The sequence below is a fragment of the Callospermophilus lateralis genome, chromosome 1, assembly GCF_048772815.1.
Source record: "Callospermophilus lateralis isolate mCalLat2 chromosome 1, mCalLat2.hap1, whole genome shotgun sequence".
Lineage (NCBI taxonomy): Eukaryota > Metazoa > Chordata > Mammalia > Rodentia > Sciuridae > Callospermophilus > Callospermophilus lateralis.
The window spans coordinates 146220193-146246105 of NC_135305.1; the positions used below are offsets into that span (position 1 = coordinate 146220193).

At 60.3% G+C, this 25913-nt stretch overlaps 1 protein-coding gene across 2 annotated transcripts in view; it reads left to right on the top strand.

The window, feature by feature from the left end:
* Nucleotides 1–24430, top strand: part of Cmklr1 (chemerin chemokine-like receptor 1) — a 36628-nt gene extending 12198 nt beyond the window's left edge. For both annotated transcript variants that reach the window (XM_077105243.1, XM_077105242.1), the window contains exons 2-3: nucleotides 20225–20290; nucleotides 20897–24430. In XM_077105243.1, coding sequence (XP_076961358.1) covers nucleotides 20900–21991 — 1092 coding nt within the window. In that variant the 5' untranslated portion in view covers nucleotides 20225–20290; nucleotides 20897–20899 and the 3' untranslated portion in view covers nucleotides 21992–24430. The remainder of the gene's footprint in view (nucleotides 1–20224; nucleotides 20291–20896) is intronic.
* The last annotated feature ends 1483 nt before the right edge of the window (nucleotides 24431–25913 follow it).

The following is a 25913-nucleotide window of genomic DNA, read 5'->3' on the forward strand; positions in this document are numbered from 1 at the left end:
TCCCGCCCCGGGACCCCTCTGTCCCTCCTGGCCCTTCCTCCTCCTTTTCCTCTTCTCTCTTTATTGAGAACGGGCTGCAGTCTTCCAGAGGCTGAGCCCAGCAGTTGGGCCAAACCCTGCCTGTCCCCAGCAGAAGGGTCCTGGAGGTGTCCCGTGACAGCTGGGCGCTGGGATGGGCTCAGCCTCAGCTCTGGAACGGGACCTGTCTCATGTCCCCTCCAGACAATGGGCCCCTCCAGCAGAGGGACGCCCCCTCCCCCTGCAGGGAGCAGGAGCTGGGGCATCCGCAGGAGCCCTGTTTACCTCGGGGAAACCAGAAGGAGAGCTAAGATGATGCTGAGATCCTGCGCTTTGTTTTAAAAACATATACAATTATTTTGAGGACATATACTTGGTTGTTTTATTGAAAAGCCTGGGAATTTTGCATCCAGCACCATAAACGCCCTGTGCATCTGAGCTAAAAAACTGTGGCCCTTTGAGTCAGTTCCAGGAAGGGTGCCTTCTGTGTCCCCTGGCCTCCTGTCTGGGTGGCTCATTTGGAGAAACCCTGGGGTGGGGAATTCATGGACTACCAGGTCTGAGGGAGGGGCTCTTTTTTCCCTTTGTCTCTGCATTTTGTATTCAAGGAGAGGCACAGAGAGGTGGAGGAATTTGCCCAAGGCCACCCAGCTGATGAGCAGCTGAGCCAGAGTTTGACCCCCAGGGGCTTTGACCATCATCCTCCGGGAAGTTGCTGTTTGAGGAAGTCCATCTGTCCCTTTGGGTCTGCAGCTGGGCAACTAGGACAGGTTTCCTGCACAGCTAAGATGGCCTTCCTCCCGGAACCTGGGAGCCTCCTGGGGGAAAAGAATGAGGAAAAGAGGATTCTAAGAAGTCTGTGGTGGGCTCTGATCTGGGTTCCCTGTGTGGTTTTAGGTGTTTGAGGGCAAAACTATCAAGTTTTGGGCACCCCCGTGTCCCCCGGTTTGGACTCGCTTGCCTGACTCTGCTCTGAGGGGGGAGGGGCTCTGAGTCCATTCTCTGTTACTAATAATACACCCCACAGTCTGGGTAAGTTGTAAAGAAAAGAGGTTTGTCTTGGCTCATAGTTGGGTCCAAGGTCAGGGGGCCACATCTGTTTGCTTTTTTGCTGGCAGAGTCCCCAGGCGGGGCAGGCATCACATGGCAAGGGACAGGGAGGGTGCAGCGCTCACCTCCAGGCCTTGACACTCCCGAGACAACCCCTAACTCGCTGCCCTGCCCGGTGACTGCGCGGATGGATCCCTGGGAGGGCAGAACCCCAATCCCCTTCAGACACCCCATCTTCCCAGCTCCTCATGAGGAACAAACTTCAACTTGAGTTGAGGAAGAAAAGCCCCATTTCCAAACCACGGCAGGGAGGGAGGGAGGGAGGGAGGGAGCCAACCCGAGATGTGGCCTCAGGTGGAGGCTGGCCTCAGCCTGGCCCCTGGAGCCCTGGAACCGGAGGGATTGTGCCCCAGGTTAGTCAGGGACAGGCAGCTCCTGCTTGGCAGAGGGTGATTCTCAGCAAAGAGGACGGTGATGACATGCTTGCTTCTAATGTCCCCTGGGGCTGGCGGATGGGCAGCTCTGCTGGGGTTTTTGGCTTCTGGACTGTTTCTGTGGATGCGATTGCAGGGGAGCTTCGGGTCCAGCTTCCACTCCCTTACAGAATGCATGAAGGAGCAGTGTGTGGGCGGAGCTAGAGGGTGTGGGCGGAGCTAGAGGGTGTGGGCGGAGCTAGAGGGGTGAGGCTAGAAGATGTGGGTGGAGCTACAGGGGTGGAGCTAGAGGATGTGGGTGTAGCCAGAAAATTGGAGCTAGAGAGTGTGGGTGGAGCTAGAGGGGTGGAGCTAGATGATGTGGGTGGAGCTAGAGGGTGTGGGTGGAACTAGATGATGTGGGTGGAGCTAGGTGATGTGGGTGGAGCTACAGGGGTGGAGCTAGAATATGTGGGTGGAGCTAGAGGATGTGGGTGGAGCTAGAGGGTGTGACGGAGCTAGAGGATGTGGGCGTTGCCAACAGGTCACTTGTACATCTCCTGGGCACAGGGGAGGAAGGCCAGCGTGCCTCCCCTTTAGGATTTCGAGAGGTTCTTGGTGAACCTCCACCTCTGCCCCATGCGCTGCCTGGCTTTTCACCATCAGAATGACCCATCCCAGTTCCGCTCAGGAGAGCCTTTCCCAGCCATTATGATGGGATCCTGCAGAGCTTCTGGGCTCTGCAGTGACCTCAGCCTGACAACCACCTGCTGATCCAGTGTCACTTCTTTGAAGCCCTCGGACCCAGAGCTGGAGTCAATGCCAGCCCACGTGTCCCCCACGTGTCCCCCACGTGTCCCCCAGCACCCTGGGATCCCTCTCTCCTGATCATCCCTCCTCTGCCTTCCCCACCTGGCTCCTGGGGTCATGGGAGTGGGTCTGTGTTTTTGTATTCCTGGTTCCTGTGCCAGGACCTGGCAGGTCATAGTGCTCAGTGAGGTTATTAACTGTGGATGAGAACCATGTCATCACACATACCTCCAACATACGTGTCAGCAAGAAAGCTCCGAGACGGGGGTTTGAAAGACTCAAGCTCCTTCACAACTGTACCGCTTGTGCAACTGGATGAGATTCCTAATCACACTCAGAATAATAATAATAATGAATAATGGTAATAATACTAGTTACCAAGGCTTTATCACGCGTCCTGTGCTCTGCTCTTCCAGTTTACCTCCCTCCTTTATCATATCCATGAAGTACCTACTATTACTGCTTCGATTGACAGGGAAACAGAGACATAGAAATCAAGCAACCCTGAGGTCTCACAGGTTTCCGTGTCCCAGAACTGGCACTTGAACTTGGGTGGTCTGGCTTCAGAGCCTGCCCCCTTCACCATCACCCATTGAACAAGGCTTTGGGTTCAAGTCTTGGCGTCTCTGTTTTTAAGCTGTGTGCCTCTGGGCAAGTTGCTTGACTCCTCTCTGCTTCAGTCTCTTCATCTGTGAGATGGGGGTGGTTGGGAGGAGAAGTGAGGGCTGGGAGGACCCCAAGGGTTCACAGGGATGGTTCCCGGGTCTCAGCAAGGCAGTGGCTTCAAGGGGTCCCTGAAGTCAGCACTAGCAGGGACGTCACAGGCCAGGGCTGTTGGTAGAAGGTCAAAGAGACTGGGAAGAGGGAGACAAAGGCTCCTCTGTCAGCCACTTGGCCCCGCAGGGAGGCTGGCCAGGAGGACCATGAGTACCACGAAGAAGGTGGACGGGATGGGACTCCTGCCCAGGAGTGGGTGGGGACCCTTCCTCCTGCCAGGACGTGTTCTTCTAGTGCCCTGGGTGGAAAATTCCCTTGGATTCTTTCCCGGGGGGCCAGGAAGGTTGGGGCCAAGTCTGCGGAAGGGACGGCTTTCTCCGGTGCCCGGGAATGCCACTGCTGTTTCTGTTTAGGACTAAATAAAGGCAGAGACAGTTCTTAGCTGGTGGCTGCTCAGGTCATCTGTCTGCCAAGCCACCCCCAGAACTGGCTCCCCCAGGGCTCGGGCGCCAGCTCTGGGACTGGGGACCACACTGACACCTGCCTGCTGGCCTGTCACATGTTCTCTGTCACATGCTCCGTCCTCTAGCCTGGCTGGCCTCCTCTCTGGGAACCTAGAGAGTCCAGCTCCACCCTGGGGTCGAGGAGGGGCCTCCGGTGCACGTCACCCTCCTGTGGCCATCCACCGTGTGGAGGATCCCTGGTCCCACAGCACCCCGGGCATGGCTGTGGTCTCCCTTGGTAAATGTGGACACCGGGGATCAGGATCGGGAACAGCTCCCGCAGCTGGGTGAGAAGCAGGGTTCCCTGATGCCCTTGACTGCAGGCGTGGCCCAGCTCAGGGGACCCACACTGGAGAAGGTTCTGGATGGTTTAATGCAGTGTTCAGCCAACACAGGGGTGAAGCCCCTTTGGCTCATCGTAAAGATGAGGGCACTGGAGATTGGAAAAGTTGTGCTCTACATGTGTGATAGGAATTACAGTGCATTCTGCTGCCACAGAGAACAAATTAAAATAAAATAAAAACACCAGACTCTTCTAAGATGCTCCAGAAAATTGGTGGGGTACATCGCAACACTGTAACACATGCACTATTGTTAGTTACCAGATTGTAACAGTAAGGGACAGGAAGAAGTTAAGTACCCCTCCCCAGGAAACTGGCTAAGTAAAACCCCAAAATTCCACTGCCCAGCGGTGCTCGCCTGTCATCCCAGAGACTCGGGAGGCTGAGGCAGGAGGATCGCAAGTTCAAAGCCAGCCTCAGCAACAGCAAGGCGCTAAGAACTCAGCGAGACCCTGTCTCTAAATAAAAAAATTAAAAGGGCTGGGGGTGTGGCTCAGGGGGAAAGTGCCCTTACGTTCAATGTCCTGTGCCCCTAAACAAACAAGCAGTTCCTCTTCCTGTTAAAACCCACCAAAGCCGTTGAGCGTCCCTTGGCTCCTGTGACCAGCACGTGGGCACACCCATCACCGCGATGATTCTAGCTCCATCCCAGAGCCAAGGCCCCTCCTGTCTGGATGCTCAGCTCAGAGGACTCTGGTCTCTGAGGATTTTGGAAATCCTCGCCCATCCTTCCCACGCTTTTAAAAACATGCCAATACAACAGAAAATGCTCCCCTCCTGCATCCAAGATATTGGGGGCCTCCATGATGGGGTGCCTTTCCTGGAGCTCCGCCTGTCAGCACTGGGGTGGCTCCGTTGGGTCTTCCTGGGAGTCTGGGGAAAAGACTCTTTTAGCTTGGCCTCCTTCCTCTTGTCTACGGGCTCTAGGTTCTCGTCTGTAAAGACAAGACAAACCGAGGCCCAGAGAGGCCAAGTCGCTTTCCCCATGGTCTACAGCTCACGAACCTGGACTGGAGAGAGCTGACCCCGGCACGTGGCGTCCTGTGTCCCTTCCGGAGCCGAAACCGCAGGGGCCCTGGGAGGCCACGCTTTTCCATCCGTGAGCTGAGGCTCTGTGTCTGCACCTGGAAGATGGAGGTGCCCAGAGGAGCCCTCTGAGCAGAACCCACTGCCTCTCTGACTCCTGGGCAGCTCCCGGCACAAGACTGCCACCCTAGGTAGCAGGTCTCTGAGCCTCAGTTTCCTCGTCTGTCAAATGGGTGTCACAGTCGTACCTACTACTCACAGGAGCGTAATGTCACAGGGCAGGTTGTTGGCAGAGGGCCTGGCTTTAGGGAGTGGACAGGGTAGCACACAGGGCAGCCCTTCCCCCCTCAGGGACAGAGGAAGGGACCTCGGGCGTCAGGAAACTGATTTATTGCACACTCCCAGGCACTGAGAGCCACAGGGACATGCCTAGGGAGTATGTCGGGACACGAGGTGTAACGGGGATGGTCCTGCTCGGACTCTACACCTGGGTCGTGTGCTCTCTTCACCTGGGCGCCGACCAGCAAGGGTTAGCCCAGGCCTGTGCCCCCCGTGAGGAGTGTAACCAGGTCAGAGCACTTGCCCTTGAGGTATTCTAGAACTTTCTTCAGATTCAGGCAGCAGTGCCTACCTGTGCACGTCAAGGCTGAAATGAAGCGTCCCCCTCCCCTGGCACCCCCAGGCCTGTCCCTTACACAGAGAGGCGTCTTGTTCAGTCATGGTGTGTGCAGCGTCCCCCCGGGGACACCTGGGAGCTCTGGGCTGTGAGGGGTCAGCTCCGTGGATGGCTGTGCCCAGGCCCCTGGGGGGACGTCCTCCAGCTCCCCGCAGCAGGGGTCGTGCAGTTTTCCAGAGGAGGCTTTTTTGAGCCAGGAGCTGCTGACCTGTGTCGCGCTCTCAGCCTGGGCTGGCCTCCAACACGGGACCCACCCACCCACCGGGGACCCTGGGGACTTTGCCTATCGTCTGCGTGTTTTCCTCCCGGTCCTGGCTCCTCTTCTGTCCCCACCCATGTCCCCCTTCCTCCTTTTACTCTCACTTTTAACTCAGGGTCCCTCTGTGAGCGAGCGTCCCCCACCGTCCCCTTCTGGACCGAGTCAGTGAACCAGCCCTGGCGGCCTGGGGAAGCCGCGGGCGGGGGCTTGAGGGCCACGGAGAGGAAGTGCCCGCGGAGGTCACAGTGAGGAAGTGGCCCCGGCCCGGGGCGGGGTGGGCGGTGGCGGGCAGCGTGTCCTGTGTGACCCCAGGGGGAGCCGGACCAGGCCTGAGATGAACGGGCAGGTTGTCCAAGTTCAGGTTCCTTAAAAAAAATAAAAGGAAGGACTTTCTAATGCCCGAGTCTTTCTAGAAGTTCCGTGGGTGGGGGATTCGAGCTGCCCGCAGAAGCACCGGACTTCGGAGGTCCTCGGAGCCACCAACCTGTCCTAGGGTCCCCTTCGATCCCCTCAAACTGGACAGCGGGTCACTCCACACACCTGCCTGCGTGATCTCATGACGGCCCCCTCGGACCCAGGCTGCAGTTCAGCCACCAAGGGGGACGCGGCCAGCCAGGGGCCAGGCGGGAGCTCCGGGCGCTGGGCCCCACTTCCTCTGGCACAGGGTGGTGGCCCGTCCTGGGCTCTCCAACAACAACTTTTCAGGCTCCGGAATTTCCTCTGGTGGCCAACCAGGGTTTGGTGTCACGCAGGGCGGGGGGCGGGGGAGCGGCTTCCCAGCAGGACCCCTCCCGGTCAGGGCTGGGCCTCCCTGGGAATAGGTGGCGAGGGGTGAGGGCAGGGCCGGGTGGAGGCAGGCAGCCTGGGAACAGGGTGGGACCTCCTACCCCAGCCTGGTCACTGGCAGCGGCACAGGACATTTGTCAGGCTCTGCCTGGGCGGGGGCCAGGGAATTCCAAGGGGCCAGACCCGCCCGCCCAAGGCCCTGCGCCTGGGCAGGTGGGGACTGGGGCCTCTCAGGGACCACCGTGTCCCCCCAGTAGCTCTGGGTGAGTGGGGGTCACCGGGGGCTCTAGGAAGAGGGGTGCAGAAGGTCACAGACTGTGGCCAAAGGACAGTCAAGGGCCGGGAAGAGGTGGACCTGAGTCGGGGCCCCCGGGTCCTGATCCCACTCTTAATCTCCCTTGGTGGTGGGGTCCTGGACCAGTTCCCTCGCTTTTCTCCGCCTCAGCTTCTGCACCCCAAAAGTGGGAATGAGAAGATTCACCTGGAAGGTCTACGTAGAGGCCCTGGGGGGCAGTTGGGGCCGGGGTGCTGCCTGATGTCATTCCAGCCTCCTGGTTCCTGTCCTCTCGCCCCTGGACCCTAGGACCCGGCAGGTGCTGAGGGGACAGAGGGCATGTTTGGTGGGGGGTACAGGGGCTTGAACTTAGGGCACTTACCCACCAAGCCACACCCCAGCCCTTTTTGGATTTTGGAACAGGGTCTCACCGAGTTGCTTAGGGTCTCACTAAGATGCTGAGACTGGCCTTGAACTTGCGATCCTCCTGCCTCAGCCTCCTGAGCTGCGGGGATGGCAGGCGTGTGTCGCTGCGCCTGGCTCACCGGGGTGTTTTAAACAGTGAGGGGTCGTGCTGGGCTCTGGCTTAGACCACAGGCCTTGGGCTCCCTCAGGGCACCAGACACTGGCCGGCGACCCCACTTGCTTGTCCATCTGTAAATTGGGAATGACGGCCGAGCTGTTGGGACACCAGGAGGCGAGGACGGCCCAAAGTCCAGCCAGACGCCCGGTGAGGCTCTTCGTTCCTGGTGTCACTTTGCCGCAAGCCTGTCCTGACCCGCGTTGAGTCCACCGTGAGGCTGGGAGCCAGGAGGGGCCCTTGTGAAAAGCACACCCCGAGCAGAGGGTCCCGTGACAGGGTGGCCTCCCAGTGCTGGGCTCCTGAGCCCAGGGAATGGGTTGATTTGGAGGGACCTGGGCTCCGAGGGTCCCCACAGTGACCCCTCCCTGGCTTCCCAGGAGGCCATCCTGGCTGGCCAGGGGGGAAGGGGCCTGATGCTGCTGCTCATGGCCAGGTCCCCCTCTCTGGGCCGCCTCCCTCCGTCCACAGGGTGGGACACCTGATTCCTGGACTCTCCAGAGACCTTCCTGAGCCACCAAGTCCCCTTGCTGTCCCTGTCTCTCCTCCCAGTGCGGCTTCCCCATTGCCCCCTGGTCAGGAGCTGCAGACCAGGCCTGGCCCCCATGGCCCTCGGGTCCCATGGGGGGGTCTCACACTCTGGGCCCCTCCGTGTGTCTCTGCGACCCCCCGCCCCCCGCACCCCAGATTCCCCAGCCGCACTCCGCAGGCCTCTGTGGGGACGTCACGGTCCCCTCTGCAGGGACCCCTCTTCCTCCGTGGCTCCACCTGGCAAAGGTCTCCCATCCTCCTCGGAGGCTCCTCCTGGTCTCCCCGGCCACCGTCCCCGGCTTTGCCCAGAGCCAGGGACCACTCAGCAGCCAGAGGAGCCACGCGGGAGGGAGGCACGTGTGACTAACTCACGGACTGCTTCACTTCCACAAAGAGACCCGAGGGCGACCTGTCCTCCCGCCCACAGGGGCCCAGGGCCCGCGGGAAACGGCGGCCGACTGTTCCCTTAGAGCCAGGGGACAGCAGGGAGGGCTGGGGACTGGTCACCCACCCTGTCTGCGGTACAGGTCCAGGAGGGCCGGTTTGCTGGGCCTGGGTTTGAGGTGACATGGCACAGCCCTGACGATGCTGTCCTTTGTTCCTGCACCCTCGTCCCCTGGGGGAGGGCAGGGGTGGGTCACCTCAGCCCCGTAGCATCTGGGAAGGAGGTGGCACATAGAGAGTGCCCACTAGCGGCTTTTCCAGGGGCCATCTGAATGCGAGGATGGGTGCAGTTTCTTGTCCCTTTCCTGGAAGGCTGCAGGAGAGGGGACAGGAGGGTCACCGGGTTGGAAGGAGGCATCCCTGGCCCTGGAGCCCAGCCCAGCGTCCAGCCTGTCTTGTCGGAAGCTGCCCAGCCTCCGGGAGGCCTGAGTCAGCCTGGGGGGGGCGGCCTCCAGTAGAACCTCTGTCTCCTGACCGCTCCCAGGAGGAGGTGCCCGGCCTCTGTCTGCCTCCGGGGCCCTGCCGCGCACACTTCCTGCCCTGGCGGGGCCATGGGCCTTGGGAACAAGGTGGCCTCTGTTGGGCGGCCAGCAAGAGGCCTGAGTGGGGACGCCCTTGGCCAGATGTGATGGGGCCGATGGGACACAAGGAGAGGGCCCGGAAGGGGCCTGTGCACTGCCAAGTTCTCCTTGGACCCTGAAACCGTGGATTCCACCGAGGAGCCGCGGAAGTGCACGTGACTTCCATCCTGTGACAGAACTTCTCCTTCCTGTAGTGCCAGCAGTGACCGTGGCCACGGCGAGCCGTGTTTTCTTGTTCCTCATAACTCCTTGAGATGGAGGGCAGAGAGGAGGAGCCTGAGGCCCAGAGAGGTGCAGTAAGTTATGCAAGGTCACACAGCCAGGAGGTGCTGTGCTGGATGGAAATCTAACTCCGAGTGATGGAGCAGGATTCCAGGGCAAACCAGAGGAGGAGAGGCTGAGGTCCAGCTTGAAGCTCCTGTTCTGCCCACTCACTTACTCCCTGGGTAACTTTGAGGAAAATCCTGAGTCTGTCGGAATCTCAGTCTTCTCATCTGTGAAATGCCTTCGTTTGAGTCGCGGAATCCCTTGAGACCCGACCAAGGGCTGGCTGTTTGGCTGGGGACACAGGCCGTTTCCTGCCCCGCCAGGAATGCCAGGTGATCTGCAGGTCCCGGAAGTGGAAACGGGTCTGGAGGGGTGCAGAGGGGGCCCGAGGCCACCCAGCCAGGGAAGGACCGGATGGCCGCTGGGCTCCTCCTGAGGGACTTTGACACAAAGTGTGAAAATGCTTCATAGAAACTGCTGTGGTCAGCAAGGACGCCAACCTTGCCCATGGGGTCATGGGGGAGAGGATGGGTTGTAAATTAACCTTGACCCTCTGAGGGGATTTAGAGCTGCAAAGGGTCCCCAAAGATCCCTCCCTGCAAGGAAGGTTTTATTATGACTATTCCATGGGCGGTTCAACTGCAACTCAGAGAGGCAAAGCAATTCACCCAGGGTCACACAGCCCAGTCATGCTGTGTATTTATGGTCCCTGCTTCTGCCCACCCAGCACAAAGCTAGGAACAGACACTTGGTCCTTCAACTATGGTCTCTTTTAAAGCGGAAGGGAGTTTCTGAGATGATCAACTGCAACCTCCTTGTTTTGTAGATGGGGCTCCAAGGAGTCAGAGAGATTCCTAAGCCCGTGTGCTAAGTAGAGGCTGGGAAGTGTCAAAGAAAGAGCGCTAGATTCTTCCCTCTCCATCTGGGTTCCAATTCCACCTCTGTTCCTCCTTAGCCACGGGACCTTGGGGAAATCCTCGGCCCTTCCACTCTAGAGCGGCTGAAGAATGGCCATGACCCCATGGGGCCTGGATGAGGTGGTGTCTCTGCACATCTGGCACACGTAGTAGGTGTTCAATAAAATGGTTCACTCTGGTGGTTACTATTCACAGTGAACCCTGCCGACGGAGGGTGCAGGGTCTACCTGGCCAGGGTCAGGAGTGAGTTCAAGGGGCCCGGGGGGATGTTCTCCTCGTTCACTGGACCAAGTGACAGAGAGGGAGGAGGCGGAGGCTGGGGTTCCTGCTCTCTCGCTCCACCCTCTCCCTGGCAGGCTGGGGCTCTCTTGTTGGGGAATTTCCTTTCCTGCCACCTCCCAGGTCCCTGAAGGTGCCTCTGCAGGGGTATCGGGTGCAGGTTGGTGGTTGGCCCTGAAGGCGCTGGGCTGGGCTGGACCTGGGGAGACAGCAACAGCTGCTCAAGGGGCACCTGGGACCCCTCAGACGCAGCCTCCAAATCTGCAGCACCCTGGGCGGCACAGCCAGCGTGTGCCACCAGCTGGCTCCTGGCTGGGGACAGTCGGGCCTCCCGCAGTATCCTCAGACCACATCCTGAGCGGCCCACATGAGCACCCCGGGCTGTCCCCTTCCACATGTGTTGAATACACAGTCCGGGGACTGATGGCGTGAGAGGACCCAGAGTGGACTTCAGGGGATTAGCTGAACACAGGACTGGGCCTCCCAGTCCGGCGGGACATAAGCAAGGGAGGAATTGTGTTTACCGTCCACCTCCAGGGCAGGGGCAGTGTTTATGGGGAGCAGCTTGGGCTGTCTGCCTGGCGACTTTGTATAAGCCCTGGGCCCTTGAGATAATGCCTAGTGTTTAGTACTGGACGCATTCTTGGGGACTGGAGTGGCTTTCAGGACTGGAGAGACGTCCATCCAAATACCGGCTCTGGGGGCCTTTGATGGCTAGGAATGGCTCTGGGGAGACGACTGCACAGGCCCCTGATCGCCAATGCCATAACTGGGCTGAGTTTGGAGGTGTCTGCACTCTACCTCTGAACCTGCTGCCAGCCCAGGGGTCATTTTGGGGCTGGGGTCGAGCCTCAGCTCAGTACTAAGGTAGGTAGGGATTTTAGCCAGTGGGTGACGTGATGTGGTTTGCATTTTAGAAAGATGTGTCCTGTGATAGTCAGCTTCCTGTTACTATAACAAATACCCGACATAAATCAACTTGAAGAGAAGAAAGGTTTCTTTTGGCTCAGCTTTGGTTTCAGTCCAGGGTCAGTGGGCTCATGACTCCTGGGTCTGTGGAGGAGGAAAGTGATCACCCAGTGGTGGCTTATGGGGTGACCAGGAGCGGAAAATCCCTGGTGTCCAGGTCCAGCCATGGCCAGGAGAACTTTCCTCCCTTGGCTGAGGGGTTGGGAGAGGGCGTGGCCACCGGGGCCCAGAGGGTGCCTCTGTGGCTAAGCCGTGGGCCCCTTCACGCACTCTTCTGGCCCAGCGGTGTGCACCCAGAGAGGCTGGAATTAGAGGTCGGAAGGCAAGGAGGCTCTTGGGGTTGGCATCTGGGTGACCCTGGAGGGCACAGGGCAGGAAGGCGGCGGCTCTCTGGTGAGGTCCTTGGCGAGGAAGGAAACGCCCTCACCCCTCGGGGAGGGGTACCCTCGGGGGACAGGCCAGGCGGTGGCGGGGTACTTCGGGGGTCTCCTGCATCCTTGTGCTCAGAGCTGCAAGAGGTTTTGGGGTCTCCTGGCCCCTGAGCAGGGTCTCCCCTGGCCTCCGCCCGTCCTCAGGTCCTGAGCTCAGGCCTCTCAGACTCGTGCCTCCCAGCTCCGCCGGTGACTCAGTGCGAGCTCCCGCACGTGGGCGTGAGAGCGTGGAGGACATTTTCTCCCGACATGGAGCTAATTCTGTCCCGGGGCTGGCAGCCAGGGCTGCGGCGGGGACATCTGCTGGTGCTGTGTGGGTTCCAGGTTAGAAATCGCTCAGAGCCTGGGGATCCAGGGATTGCAACCACGGCCATCTGGGGGAGCCGGGGGCCCCTGCCCTCTGCCCTGGAGGGTGGGAGGTGGGCGAGGGACCCTCCAGGGAACCACGCAGCAGGCAGACATCCCGACCCACAGCTGTCTGGCGGGTGGGATGCAGGTACAGTTAGTTCTAGGCTCTGGGGTCCACTGTGCAGACGGTGGACAATGTCTCCCTTCTCTGTGGCCTAGGGAGGGTCACCACCCTCTTGGGGGTCTCAGTTTCCTCAGCTACAAAACAGGACATCCTCAGGGGGGCGTCCTGGCTCCCCATAGCCTTTTGGAGGCCAAGAGAATCAGGGGAGAGGCGTCTGGGCCGCCCAGCTAGACGGTCAGGGAGGGCCGTGGGGAAGCGGGAGAGGGGGACAGGAGCCAGGCCAAACAAGGCCATCTGCAGAGTGAAGAGGGATTCCAGCCTCCTGATGGGCTCCCACGCCCACGGCCTTGTTCAGGCCTGGTGTTGAGGCCGGGGCCTGTCGCTGGGCTGGGGGAGGCAACTGTGGAGGGAGAGCCCACAGGTGGTGCCACAGCTGGGCGGCCCGCAGGTGAGTGGGTGGCAGGTGAGGGCTCTCAGCGGGAGGGCTTCGGGGATGGCGGACGGGGAGGGGGAGGGGGAGGGCGGGGGGAGGAGGAGGCTGAGACACAGACAGGATTAGAGAGAGGGGACCCAGAGGTCAAACGAGAAGTGGGCGGAGGAAGGGGGCCAGGGGGACCATAAGGCAGAAATGGAAGTCACACTTTGCTGCCTAGATGTCCCTTGGCCCCACGGTCCTCTGAGCCCATGGGGACACAGGTCACCCCGGCTCACGGGAAGCTGGTTCACGCTCACCAGGCGGCTGTGAGGGGTGACCCAGGGTTAGGCTTAGGGTCCATCCAAGTGACCTTGTGGCACTAGGGCAAGGATGAGCCGAGGCCACGTTCCCTCCGTGGTCTGCCGTGTCCCAGCGTCCCCGCCGGCCAGGGGCAGAGGCCCCTCCTGTGCCTGCAGGAGGCTGGAAGGTCCACCGCCTCAGAAGGGCCTCTGTGGTGCCCTGTCGGGCCATCTCCCCTCGGGCCACAGACTGGAGGGGAAACAGAGGAGCCCGCGACACAGACCCCGAGCCCTGGCGGGTTGGTCCTGCTCTCGGAGGCTCCAAAGGGGCTGAGGCCAAGGAGGAGGGAGTCTGGCCAGTCCCTGGGCTCGTGCCACCTTGAGCTTCCTTGGGTCCTGCGCTACCTGGGGCTGAGGTTCCTCCCCTAAGTCTTGGGCGGGCGGCTGGCGGGCGGTGACAGCCACGCGCAGGTTGTTCAGTGAGAACGGAGCGGACACCATCCGCCTGGGCTTCTGTTCTCGGTGTCGGGGAACCGGTGGTGACCTTGACCGCGCTTGGTCCCTGCAGGAGTCCTGTGGTGGGGTTGTGGTCAGAACAACCTGGTGGCCTCCTGTCCCCATCTGGGGAGGTCCTGGGGCCAGGCCACCTCACAGACGCCTCGGGCTGAGCTGTTGGTTTATCCAAGTCCAAGTTCATCCCCTGTCTGCAGAGAGGACCTGCTTGGCCCCGTGCCTGGGGCGGCTCTGGGCTGGGCGCCACCTGAGCATGAACCCAGGCAGGGATGCGGGGGTCTGTTATTTTGGGGTCTCTCTGGCAGTCGGGAGAGGAGGGGGATTTGACCCCATTACACCCTCTCCGACCTCACCTCCCGCCTCACCGCCGATCTCACCTCTGACCTCACCTCCCGCCTCACCTCCCTCGCAGCCTCCAGGAGCCCCTGAGCTTGTCCCCTGCCCCACACCGCCCCCTGTCCCAGGACTGCCCCGGTGCGTCCTGTCGTCCGGCTGGGGTCTTGTAGAACGTGCAGTTCCGCGTCTCCAACGCATTTCCCGCTCTCAGGGGCTCGTGTCCTGTCCCCTGCTGCTTTTAAAAGGGCTCCCTGTGGCTGCGTGTGCACGTGGTCGTCTGGACAGTGGCACAGCATCTCCAGGTGGGGACTCACCCCCGTCACCTGTCCCCTCTGCCAGGATGGACACTCAGGGGCTGCCAGCATCCAGCCACCGGCAGACCCGCCTGCGCCCTGCCCGAGCGCTGCAGGGACTGTGTGCAGGCACTGGCCTCCCCAGGACAGCGGGCACTGCGACAGTCTGGGAGGGATGACCTCGGGCACCCGGGCAGCCCCTGGGGATGTGCCCCCAGGACAGGCCCCGAGGAAGTCAGGAGTCAGCCTCGGGGATGTGGCTGCGTGGTCCCCACGGTGCTCGGTGGGGCTGAGCCAGAGCCACGTCTGTGGGCCTCTGCAGGTCCCCTCCCTGGCTCCTGCCCGCACAGCCCTGGCTCTCCGCTCCCTAGGGCTTTCCGGGATGGCTTCCTTGCTAGATCCTTTTGCAGGAATCGTCACACGAGGGTTTGCTCCTGGGGGCAGCGGCAGAAGCCCCTCTACAGCAACAAGCGGGTAGAGACCCGCTGTGAGCCCCAGGCCCAGATATTCTCTCAGGAGTGGCCACAGGGACCCACGGCGTGACAAAGTGTCTGTGGCCCTCCTGGGCAGCCGGGGACTCTCCTGCTTTCTCCTGCTTGCCACGGCCTGGTGGGGTGGGCTGCGCACCTTGTGCTCGTCCTTGGCAGTTCTTGGCCTTGGGTTCGTCCGACTCCTGGGCTTGGGAGACGCCCCCCTGGACATTGCCTGTCCCGACATTTCCCCACCTTCCTGTGGGGGGCGCTGTCTCTAGGGGTCTGTAGGAAGGAGTTCCTTGAACATGCTGATGGCCAACCCTTGTTGGGTTTGGAGACTGTAAATACCCTCCTGCACTGGAGTCTCTGTGTGTGAGTCTGTGGTGTAAGTACATCTGTGTGTGTGTGTGTGTGTGCGCGTGCGGTGGAGTCCGGGGACCTGAGTCCCAGAATAGGTGAGGCTGCAGGGCGGGGAGCTGCAGGGAAGGCTTCAAAGCACAGAATGAACACTTGGAGGAACCACAGGCAACCCCTTGATTTTTGGGGGGGGTACTGGGAATTGAACCCAGGGGCACTCGACCCCTGAGCCCCATCCCCAGCCCTAGTTTGTATTTTATTTAGAGACAGGGCCTCCCTGAGTGGCTTAGGGCCTCACTCTTGCTGAGGCTGGCCTTGAACTCGGGATCCTCCTGCCTCAGCCTCCCCAGCCGCTGGGCACTCCTTGATCTTTGATGGAGTCGTGTTCACATAAACCCAAAGTTCAAAGTATTGTAGGTTAAAAATGCATCCTCGGTGCCCCAGTCAGCCTCAGGATCCCAGATTGGCTGGGAACTGTGGCCAGCTGCCACTGCCCGGCATCTTGAGAGTGGATCCAAGCACCTATCCCCAGCCTGGGAAAAGGCCAGAATTCAAAATATGAAGTATGGTTTCTGTTGAGTGCATATTGCCTTTGCATCATCATGAAAGTCGAAAATTGTGAACCGGATCGTCTTGAGCTGGGCACTGGGTGCTCTGATTTATAACAATGACAACAGCAATGACCTGAAGCTGCATGTGTTTCCAAAGCCTCAGTTTTCTCATCCGTAAAATGGGCCAGAGGACACCCCCCCACTGCAGAGCTGCAGCCATACGTGGGACAGTCTGTGACAAGGCTGGGCACCGTTAGGTAGTAAGTGCCCAATAAATACATTAGGGTGCCAGTAATATTAAGCGTGCACTTATTAAGTGCTCCCTGCATGCCGGGCATTGAGTGGGGTGATGACAGGGAACGGTAGGTGTCAGGTGGCCCTTGGTGTGTGGGTGGCCTTGGGAGAAGCGTCGCGTGGAGAATGGTCAGCAGCAAAGGGAGAGGCCTGGGGACCTGGAGAGAGGGAGGCAGGAGGAGCCTGGTGGACCCCGGCTACAGCCAAGGCCACCGCTAACAACAAAATAAATAGCAACACTGGCCGCGTCCTCCGCCGGGGCACTGGCCTGGCCTCCTTGAGCCTCTGTGTCCCCAGCTGATGGGTGTGACCACGCTGGGATCCTGTAGGGCCCTTGGGTGGCGTCAGAGTGCAGCTCGAGGCTGGCTGCCCAGGAAGTGCTTGGTGGAGTCACCTTGTCCTTCATCCCCCCATCTGCTGGACGGTGTTCCGGCCCCGGGCTGAGGCATGTAAGATGCTCACTGGGGACAAAGGGTGACAGGCCCCTCTATCCCCGCATCCCTTCTTTGCCTGTTTAGAAAGAGAAGAGGGCAGAAGTGACCCTCGGTGATTTCCAAACCCTGAGCCTGAGGGGACATCACAGGAGGAGGGCTGCTCTGGGACACGTCACCGCCCCGGGGCCACCATGCTGGGCGCAGGCTCAAGCCACCAGTGCTTTAGAGGATGGTGTCAGAAAAATAGGACAAGACAACAAAGACCAGTGGGTGCCCACCATTGGCTCTGGTCCCCGGACGTGGCGCTGAGTAAGGTCCAGCTCTTGTGCTCAGATGTCCTGCCGCCTGGTCAGAGGCGTCCCCTGGCCACGGCCACATAAATAACTCATGACTCTCAGAGGTGAGCAGACGGGGAGTGCGCTGGCCTCCTAAGGATGCTCCGCCAAATGGTCACTAACGGTGGCCTGCTGTCACCCTGGCTGTGACAGATAATGTGGCTGCTGGCCAGTGACTCCCCTCCCTGGACGTGTGCCCCAGACCTCAGCCAGATTGTCCCCAAATCTGGGGAGGGTGCATTCCTTGAGAGGTTCAAACGAGCGGAACAAGAAGGAGAGTGTCCCCAGAGGGTGGAGCCGGGGACCCTGCAGCATCAGGAAGGATGTGAACAGGCTCAGAAAAATGTGCTTGGCTTTCTAGAAAGCCCTGTGGTTAAGTGCTAAGGTCGGGGTTAGAGCAACCTGGATGTGCATCTGTCCCTGGCTGACCCTGTGACATGGGCTTCCCTTCAACGGAAGCGACAGCAGGGTCACCCCTGGGTTGCATGAGCTCATGCAGCCGAGCGTCCTCAGCACGCCCCGGCTCTTGTGTGCACCCCACCAACTCTGCATCACAAGGGACTAAGACCAATAGAAAGCCTCATCCGGGGCAGACCAGGGACCCAGCCAAACCCAGGCAGAGGCTGAAGGCCAGCAGCGGTAAGGGAACGGCTGCCTTTAGCCTGCAAAATCGACTCTGAGCTTCCTTGTAGCCACATCAAAAAGGGAACAGCGGATCCATCGCAGGGTCTTGCATTAAGAAGAAAGAGGAAAGAGTTTCAGTGTCTCAGGAGACACAATGTTGTCCTGGACCAGGAAGGAAGAAATGGCAGCGCCATGGACCAGGAATCACACAGCTCGGCAGGTGTCATCTCATGTGGAACTTGGGGTAAAGAGGAGGGAAGTCTGAGAAGGTGCCTCAGATCCCTGTGAGGGCCCCAGGAATGTGAGGAGGGTCCTGCTTGGGCTCAGAGTAGGTGGGAGTGGGCTGTTAACCCTGCAGGGAGGCAGGGGAAATCTGAGCCTTTTCACCTGGGAATCTCTAGAAGTCAGATTCTGGAGGCAGATATACTAGCTGTGTGACCTCAGGCAAGTGGCTTCACCTCTCTGAACCTCAGTTTCCTCATCTATGAACTGGAGTTATCCCTGCAGGGCCATTTGGGAGTACGGTATGGAGTCTTGCAGTGTCTTGCAAGTAGTGAGCACCCGAGTAGTTGTTAACCACGTGTGCGCCCATATTCTGTGTATATAATCGCCTAGACTCCTTTTCTTTCATAAGCTTGGAGGGATACAAGTGACTAAAATGTGCTAGCTCTTTACAACGAAAACTTGTCCAAAGGGTCATTGCCATTGTGTGCTGCTCCCAGCAACTCGAGGGGGCAGTCCTTTACCTCCATCTGAGAGGCTTGGCTTTGAGAAGCAAAATCCTTACTCTGTCCCTGATCTGCCTTTGGACTCAGAACCGGCATGACAGGAGGGTCCCCGTCCTCTGGCCTCCCAGCTGGCCTTCTCCCCTCCACTCAGATGAGAGACAGTTTAGGGAGTCGTGGAGAAGCCTGAGGAGTTGATGATAATGACCAGCATCGCGCCGGCCTGCGAGAGGCCCTCCTGTCCAAGGATTCCGTATCCGGGATCGGAAACATTTTGGAAAAACAATTGCGTCTCCACGGAACGCGTCATTCCTTGTCCCCAAACCATTCCGCGTGTGTAGGCCGCGTTTGCCTTCGTCCCGTATCACGAGGGATTCAGAGGTAACTTGAAGGCGTGGCTGGGCACCGCCGTCTTTACGGGGTCCTTGGAGCCTGGGGATTTCGAGAAGCGGGGGAAGGGCACGTCCCCACAGAGGAAACGGGCCCACTGGACTCCTGCTGGAGGGTGGACAGACAGACGTGCCCAGAGGACGTCGGGGAGCTGTCAGGGCCTCTGTGCAGCCCTGCTTGACTCCGACCCAAACATGGAACGACGCGGCCTCTCACTCCACGGTGCCCTCAGCCCCAGCTGAGAGCCGCCAGGTGGTGACGTGTGGCTGTGTCTCTGCGGAGCGGCCTGGGGTCCTGGATCCCCCTCCTTCTCTCCCTTCTTTTATCTTAAAACATATTTTCAGTTAGATGGACACGATGCCCTGAGTTTGTTTACTGAGTTTTACGTGGTGCTGAGGATGGACCCAGGGCCCCACAAGGGCCAGGCGGGCGCCCCACCCCTGAGCCCCAGCCGGCCCCTCCCTTCTACCCTCTGACTCCACTTGTCCCTCAAAACTCAACTCAGAAGCCACCTGCCCCAGGAAGCCTCGGACTCCCAGGCTGGTGGCCGTCCCCCCGCTGGGCCTCCTGGCGCCCTGCAGACCTGCCCTGGGCCCGCACTTGTACCTGTGAGCTCCCGTGGGAAGGGCCCCGGCAAAGCCATGTCCTCGTCCCTGGGAGAACCAGCACTGGGGGACTCTGGACAAGGTCGTTTCTTCCTCAGGGACCTGCTTGGTGGGAGCCATTGACTTGGACGGATCACGATTTCAGGGGCAGCGTGACCTGCGGGTTCAGAGCCCAGGGTCTCTCCGGGCCTCTGCCCGGGCCTTCACCTCCCGGAGCCTCACTTAGCCCCGTCCTGGGGTTTGAGTGACAGCAACCCGGATTGAGAGCTCTGCCAGTCCCGGGTGCCTGCCAGCTCAGCATGTCACCCCAGGGGTCACCAACCCCCCGTCAGCGTCCTCCAATCACGAGAGGCCAGCTCCAGTACCCTTGGGGACACTCAGTGGACGCCCTGGGCTGCCCCCCAGCCTGCAGAGTGGAGAAACACCGAAGCTCAAATCCTGAGCCCCTTGATCTCAGAGTCCTGCATGGAATTTCCCAACTTCTTTTATCTAATAGAAGCCAAGGACGACTTTCATGTAATCAAGGAGAACCTCAGGTCCATGAGGACCAGCCACACACTGATCCACGGGCAGCCTCGCCCGGCTCCAGCGTCTGGTTTGGAGCCGGGCAGAGGAGAGAGTGTGGACGCGGGAGGGCCGAGCCCTGGGTTCCAGCCCTGGGTGGCCGTGACCCTGGGGGCCGCCACCTCCCTTACTGAGGGCTTGCTGTGTCAGGTCCCAGCAAAACACCCCACATCCCCGACAAATCTAGTTCTTCTTCTTTTTTATTTTTTGGTACCAGGGACGAACCCAGGGTGCTTAACCACTGAGCCCCATTCCCAGCCCTTCATTAAAATTGTATTTAGAAACAGAGTCTCGCTGAGTTGCTTAGGGCCTTGCTAAGTTGCTGAGGCTGGCCTTGAACTTGTGATCCTCCTGCCTCAGCCTCCTGAGCTGCTGGGATGACAGGCGTGCGCCACTGTGCCTGGACCAGCCTCTGAAGAGCTCCCAAGCGCGGGAGGTCTTGGAAGCAGTGGTCATGTGCAAGGTCATGTGCGAGGTCACGTGCCGGGTTCAAACCCCACCTCGACAGCTTTCCGGCTGAGTGACCTTGGCTGAGTACCACTCAGAGGCCAAACTTCTGCAGCCTCCTGTGTCTGGCACAAGCAGCCCAGGGGCTCCTGATTCTGGCCCTGAGCCTGTGCCACCCCTTCGTCCTCACATCCAGACCCACCTGCCCCCTCCCTCTCCCCTCAGGTGTCTCCAGCTGCGCACAGGAACCGGCAGACCCAGGACCCCCATTGGACACCACAGCACTGAACGGTGAGGGACTCCTGTGGTCTGAGCTCAGGTCTCCAAAGGGGACGAGTAGCCTTGGCCAGGCTGGGAGCACGGGGGTGGCTGCTGGCAGGGTTTTGGAAGTGAGGCTGGACTCTCTGTCCTAGGGGGCAATTTCCCCATTAGTCAAGGGGCTTTGGGGTGAATATTTCCTTCCCCTCAAACGGTGGGGGAGGAGAGGATCCCAAAGAGGCAGAAGATATGATCGTCAACAGGACAGACCTGAAACTTGGAATTTTTTAGTACTGAGGATTGAACCCAGGGGCACTCAACCACTGAGCCCCCTCCCCAGCCCTATTTTGTATTTTATTTAGAGACAGGGTCTCGCTGAGTGGCTTAGGGCCTCGCTTTTGCTGAGGCCGGCTTTGAACTCGCGATCCTCCTGCCTCAGCCTCCCGAGCCGCTGGGATGACAGGCGTGGGTCACTGTGACCGGCTGACCCTCGGATTTCAATGGCAGCTTGGTCTTTTCCCAGCTCTGGGGCCTTGGGCCACTGCTGGAGGGGGGTCTGCTCAGAGCCGGGCGGGGCGTGGGTCATCTTCTGGGGTCACTGCCGCCCAGCTGCCCCTCATGACCCCCCTTGCCTTGCAGAGGATGGAGGATGGGGAGTACAACTCCTCCCTCCCCTACGACGAGGAGTACCTGGATGATCTCGGCCCCGTGCTGGTTCTGGACGACCACCCGCCCCCGGAAGCCAGGGTGACCAGGACCCTCGTGGTGGTGATCTACAGCCTCGTCTGCTTCCTGGGGATCCTGGGCAACGGCCTGGTGATCGTCATCGCCACCTTCAAGATGAAGAGGACGGTGAACAGCGTGTGGTTCCTCAACCTGGCCGTGGCCGACTTCCTCTTCAACGTCTTCCTGCCGCTGCACATCACCTACGCCGCCCTGGACTACCACTGGGTGTTCGGGACGGCCCTGTGCAAGGTCAGCAGCTTCCTGCTCATCCACAACATGTACACCAGCGTCTTCCTGCTCACCGCCATCAGCCTGGACCGCTGCGTCTCCGTGCTGCTCCCCGTCTGGTCCCAGAACCACCGCAGCATCCGGCTGGCCTACACGGCCTGCGTGGTCATCTGGGTGCTGGCCTTCTTCCTGAGCTCCCCGTCCCTCGTCTTCCGGGACACGGCCAGCCTGCACGGCAAGACCTCCTGCTTCAACAACTTCAGCCTGTCCGCCGCCGGCCCGTCCGGCCGGATCGGGTCCAGCCAACACGTGCTGGTGACCGTCACCCGCTTCCTGTGTGGCTTCCTGGTCCCCGTCCTCGTCATCACGGCCTGCTACCTCACCATCGTCTGCAGGCTGCGGCGCAACCGCCTGGCCAAGACCAAGAAGCCCTTCAAGATCATCGTCACCATCATTGTCACCTTCTTCTGCTGCTGGTGTCCCTACCACACTCTCTACCTGCTGGAGCTGCACCACACTGTCCTGCCTGGGACAGTCTTCAGCCTGGGCCTGCCCCTGGCCACGGCCCTCGCCATCGCCAACAGCTGCATGAACCCCCTTCTGTACGTCTTCATGGGCCAGGACTTCAAGAAGTTCAAGGTGACGCTCTTCTCCCGCCTGGCCAACGCTCTGAGTGAGGACACGGGCCACTCCTCCTTCCCCAGCCACAGGAGCTTCACCAGGATGTCGTCCGTGAACGACAAGTCTTCCGTGAACGAGAGGGAGACCAGCATGCTGTGAGCCTCACCTGGGAGACCTGCAGTGGTCACTCCCAGCCAGGGGTGCCCAGGGGTGCCCGGGGACGTGCCTTCTGAAGACCAAGGCAGGCACCTCCTTACTGCACCTTGATGGATACTCGCTGCATTTTGCGTAGGGGTGAACCGTGTTTTGAATCCAGGGTGGGGAACCCCTTTCTCTGAGTGGCATGGGGGACAGAGCTGGCCATGTCTCACATGGACCTTGGACCAGCACCCTGAGCTCCAAGGGAGACCAGTCTGGACCCACTCAGAGCAGCCAAGGAAGGATTCTCAAAAGCACAGCCGTGAAATGAGATTGGCATAGGCCATGGTATTAAGCTGCCTACTGGGTACCCCAGGAATACCCGGGTCCCCTCCAAAGTCCCTGGAGGGAGCAGGAGAGGTCAGGGGGAACCTAGCAGTTGACGCTTCGTCCCCCGAGATCCTGGCCCTGCAGGTGTCCCTCTGGGTGAGGCCTGTGGAAAGGCCCAGGATACTGACTGAAGTGACAGACGCCCCTGACCGTGAACTTGACTTTGAGAGGAGTTGAGAAGATGGACCAGGTCCCCAGGGCTTTGTGGATTCTGGCAAGGTCCAGACAAGGGAGCCTGCAACTGGGACTGGGGTCTGGGGAAAGGCAGAGCAAAGACCGACCAAGGCGTGGGCACGGCAGCTCGCCCCAGAGCTCCCCACGGTGGGGGCACGTCAGCCACAGGTGCAGGGACGCCGGCCCAGGGTGGAGGTGGCGGTGGGGACCCCGCTGCTGCCCTGGCAGGACAGCCTGCAAGCTGCCTTCCCGAACCGCGTCCCCGAGACAAGGCCAACAGCTCCCGTGTGTGCACCTCCTTGTCTGGCCTATTCTCTCCTTCCTTTGGCGGGAAGTGACATTGTCCCACTGACAAATGACAGAGCAGAGGCTCTGAGGAAGGAAGCCAGGCACCCAGCATCACATACTCGGCCTCACAGCGGCAGAGATGCAATCTGCCCCAGGCTCTGCCTCCAGAGGCTCCCCTCTGGTATGGAGAATTTGTCTGTTGAGAAGATTCCAGACCATCACGTGGCCCATGTTCAGCACGTCCATGAGATATTTACTCCCCACGGTGGCCCTGAGCTAGGTACAATGGTCATTTCCCTTTTGCATATGAGGAATCTGCAGCTCAGAGAGGTTAAGGGACTTGCCCGGGGTCACCCAGCCAGTTTGCTGGAGGCTGGATTGGAACCTCGGTTTGCTGGGTTCAAACAAGGCGGCAGAGTCAGGAAGGAGCTGGAGAGGTTGGGGCTTCTTTGTAACAGGGTGCTGCTGGGGGTTGAACCCAGGGGCGCTTTAGCACCGAGCTACATCCCCAGGGCTTTATTTTGTATTTTGAGACAGAGCCTCCCTACGTTGCGGAGGCTGGCCTCGTCCTGGCACTCCTCCTGCCTCAGCCTGGGATCGGAGGCGAGTGTCACCGCGCCTGGCGAGAAGTTAGGTTTTGAGCGTAACTTGACTTTTTCAGCAGATCGATGTGAAAATCTCAATGGCCCTTTAAGGAGCTTCTGCAAATCGTTTTCAAAATGATCCAAAACGGCAGAGAAAACGCACTTGGCCTCCAGCTCCCTGGACACCCACCGGCACCCCCCCACCCCCGGGGCCCCCACCCTCAGCGCACCCCGAGGTCAGGGGAGGCCTGGCGGGCGTCGGCCTCCTGTTGGACCGAGGCCTCTTGGCCCTGAACCGCCCGAGTCCCTTGGTTGTGGAGCCTGTCCCTCCAGATGTCACGTCTACCTCGCGCTGGGCCCTTCCCAAGCTTCGGGCTTGGAGTCACACTTCATCAAGGGACAGACTGCTCCTTCCTGCTGGGTCTGGAGGCTTTTGATGAGGTAGCTCTGAGACCATCCAAGCCGGGCCTCCGACGGCCTCAGGGAGTGGGGACCGCACAGTTGGATGGGGAGACGGAGCTTTGAAGACGGCCCAGGGCCCCTGCTGTCCCCGCCCAGGTTTACAGATGAGGCGCTAGGTGCCGGGTCACAGAGGCAGTCCTCTGCCACTCAGGCCTCCGGGCTACGGGGACAGTGCTTCTCCTGGGCTGCGGGGGAGGCCCCGCCAGGCTGGGGGCCAGGAATCCGTGGGGTCACTGGGGACGCCGTTAAGCAGGACGGGATGCAGACCAGCTGTCCTCCTCCCTCGCTCCTGGATGCCACACCAGCGTCCCTGTTCCGACTGACATTTTCTGTTAGGGATGTCAGTGTGACCAGGACGTCCCCTCCTGTCTTGGCCCCACGGTGTCTTCTGTAATCCCTGCAGTAGGTGACGCGTGCTCCTGTGTCACACTCCATGGGTAACCAACACGCCCAGACCTGGCTTCTTCTCTCTGGGCTGGAGCCAGCCAGTGGTCTCAGTGCTACCTCCGGGGTCAAGTGGGTCCAGGGGACATGGGGACGAATGGCAGAGAGACCTGAAGAGAAGACAGTACCTGAGGGTGGGGGAGGGAGGGAGGGGGAGCAGAACACGCCGATGACCGAGAGGGCTCTGGCGTTTACTGAGCACCTACCATGTGTCACCTACCATGTGACTGGCCTGCCGGGGGAGGACCACCATGGCCACGTGGGTGGTGCAGAAAGCGAGGCTAGGAGCTGGTCACGCTTACCTGGGGGACACGGGCTGGGAAGGGGGCAGCTGGCTCGGAGTCAGGGCTGCTGTCTGGGCCCCCACCTCCATTTTTCTAGCAACCAAGCACGCAAAGGGGTGGTGACTTCCTCTGTGTAATAGCGGGTGGGAGAGAATGGCCCGGCCTCCTCGCTCCCGAGTCTTGCTCAAGAGCACTGCTCGGGCCAGCTCAAGGGCCCATCCCCCACTCCCCATCCCCCCAACACTCCCCCATCCCCCCAACATCCACCATCCCCCCACACATCCACCCACTCATCTCCCCACCCCCCACCCACCCCCCGGTTTACATGAGCACCTATTATCCACCCATTCGCCCAGTCTCCATTACAGTGCATTCAACACCTGCTCTTTGCTGGAGCCCAGGGAGGCCCTGGGGACACAGGGATGACCAAGCCACACCGTCTCTGTTCTCAGCATCTCCTGCGCCTGGCGGGTGGGACAGACAGCTAACCACTAAAACCCACCAAACCCGCCCATCCCGGTGGAGAAAACCCTCAATGAAGGGCCACACACTTATTCTAGAGGGACCTGACCCCTTCGGGAGCCAAGGACGCACCCTGGGGAGGACACGTTTGAGTCACCTTGGTGGGCACTGGCTTGGTGGGGGGCCCTGGAGGGGGCGCTCGGGGGGCGGGGACAGGTGGCCAGTCCTGTTGATCTGGGAGATCCACACAGCGGTCACCGGGGCTGGGGACTCCGTGCGGGAGCAGGACGAAGGTGGGACCAGGCAGGGAAGAGGCAGAGCCCTGAGAGCGAGGGGCCAGGCCTGCTCAGGTCTGCACCCCGTGTCCACGGCCCTGGCTGCTGTGCAGGGACCCAGTGGAGCCGGCAGCTGAGGTGGCCCAGCTGAGCAGGGACAGTCCCTGGGCTGGGGGAGGGGAGGTGGAGCCCTGGAGGGGGACTATTGGGGAGATAGTGAAGAGCCGCCCGCCCGAGCCCTCTCAGGGGAGCGGTTAGTGGGAAGCCGAGCCAGCCCAGGTCTCTACACGGAGTCTCGATGCTTTGCTTTATTGACATGAATTAAGAGTAAACATTATTCAAATCGACCTCAATTACGATCCTCGGGGGGCCCCTGAGCACATAATGAATCCCATAAATCACACACAGGTTCACCTCGGGGGGGCAGAGGCAGGTTCAAGCTGGGATTGCAGGGGTGGTGGCGGGGGTGGCGCGGGGGTCTATGCAGCTGCGGGGACCAGGGTTTAGCCTTGGCCGTCACCTGGGCTCTGTCTGGGGGGAATCTTCTAGCCTCCCTCTGGAGGATGTGGATGCCCCCACC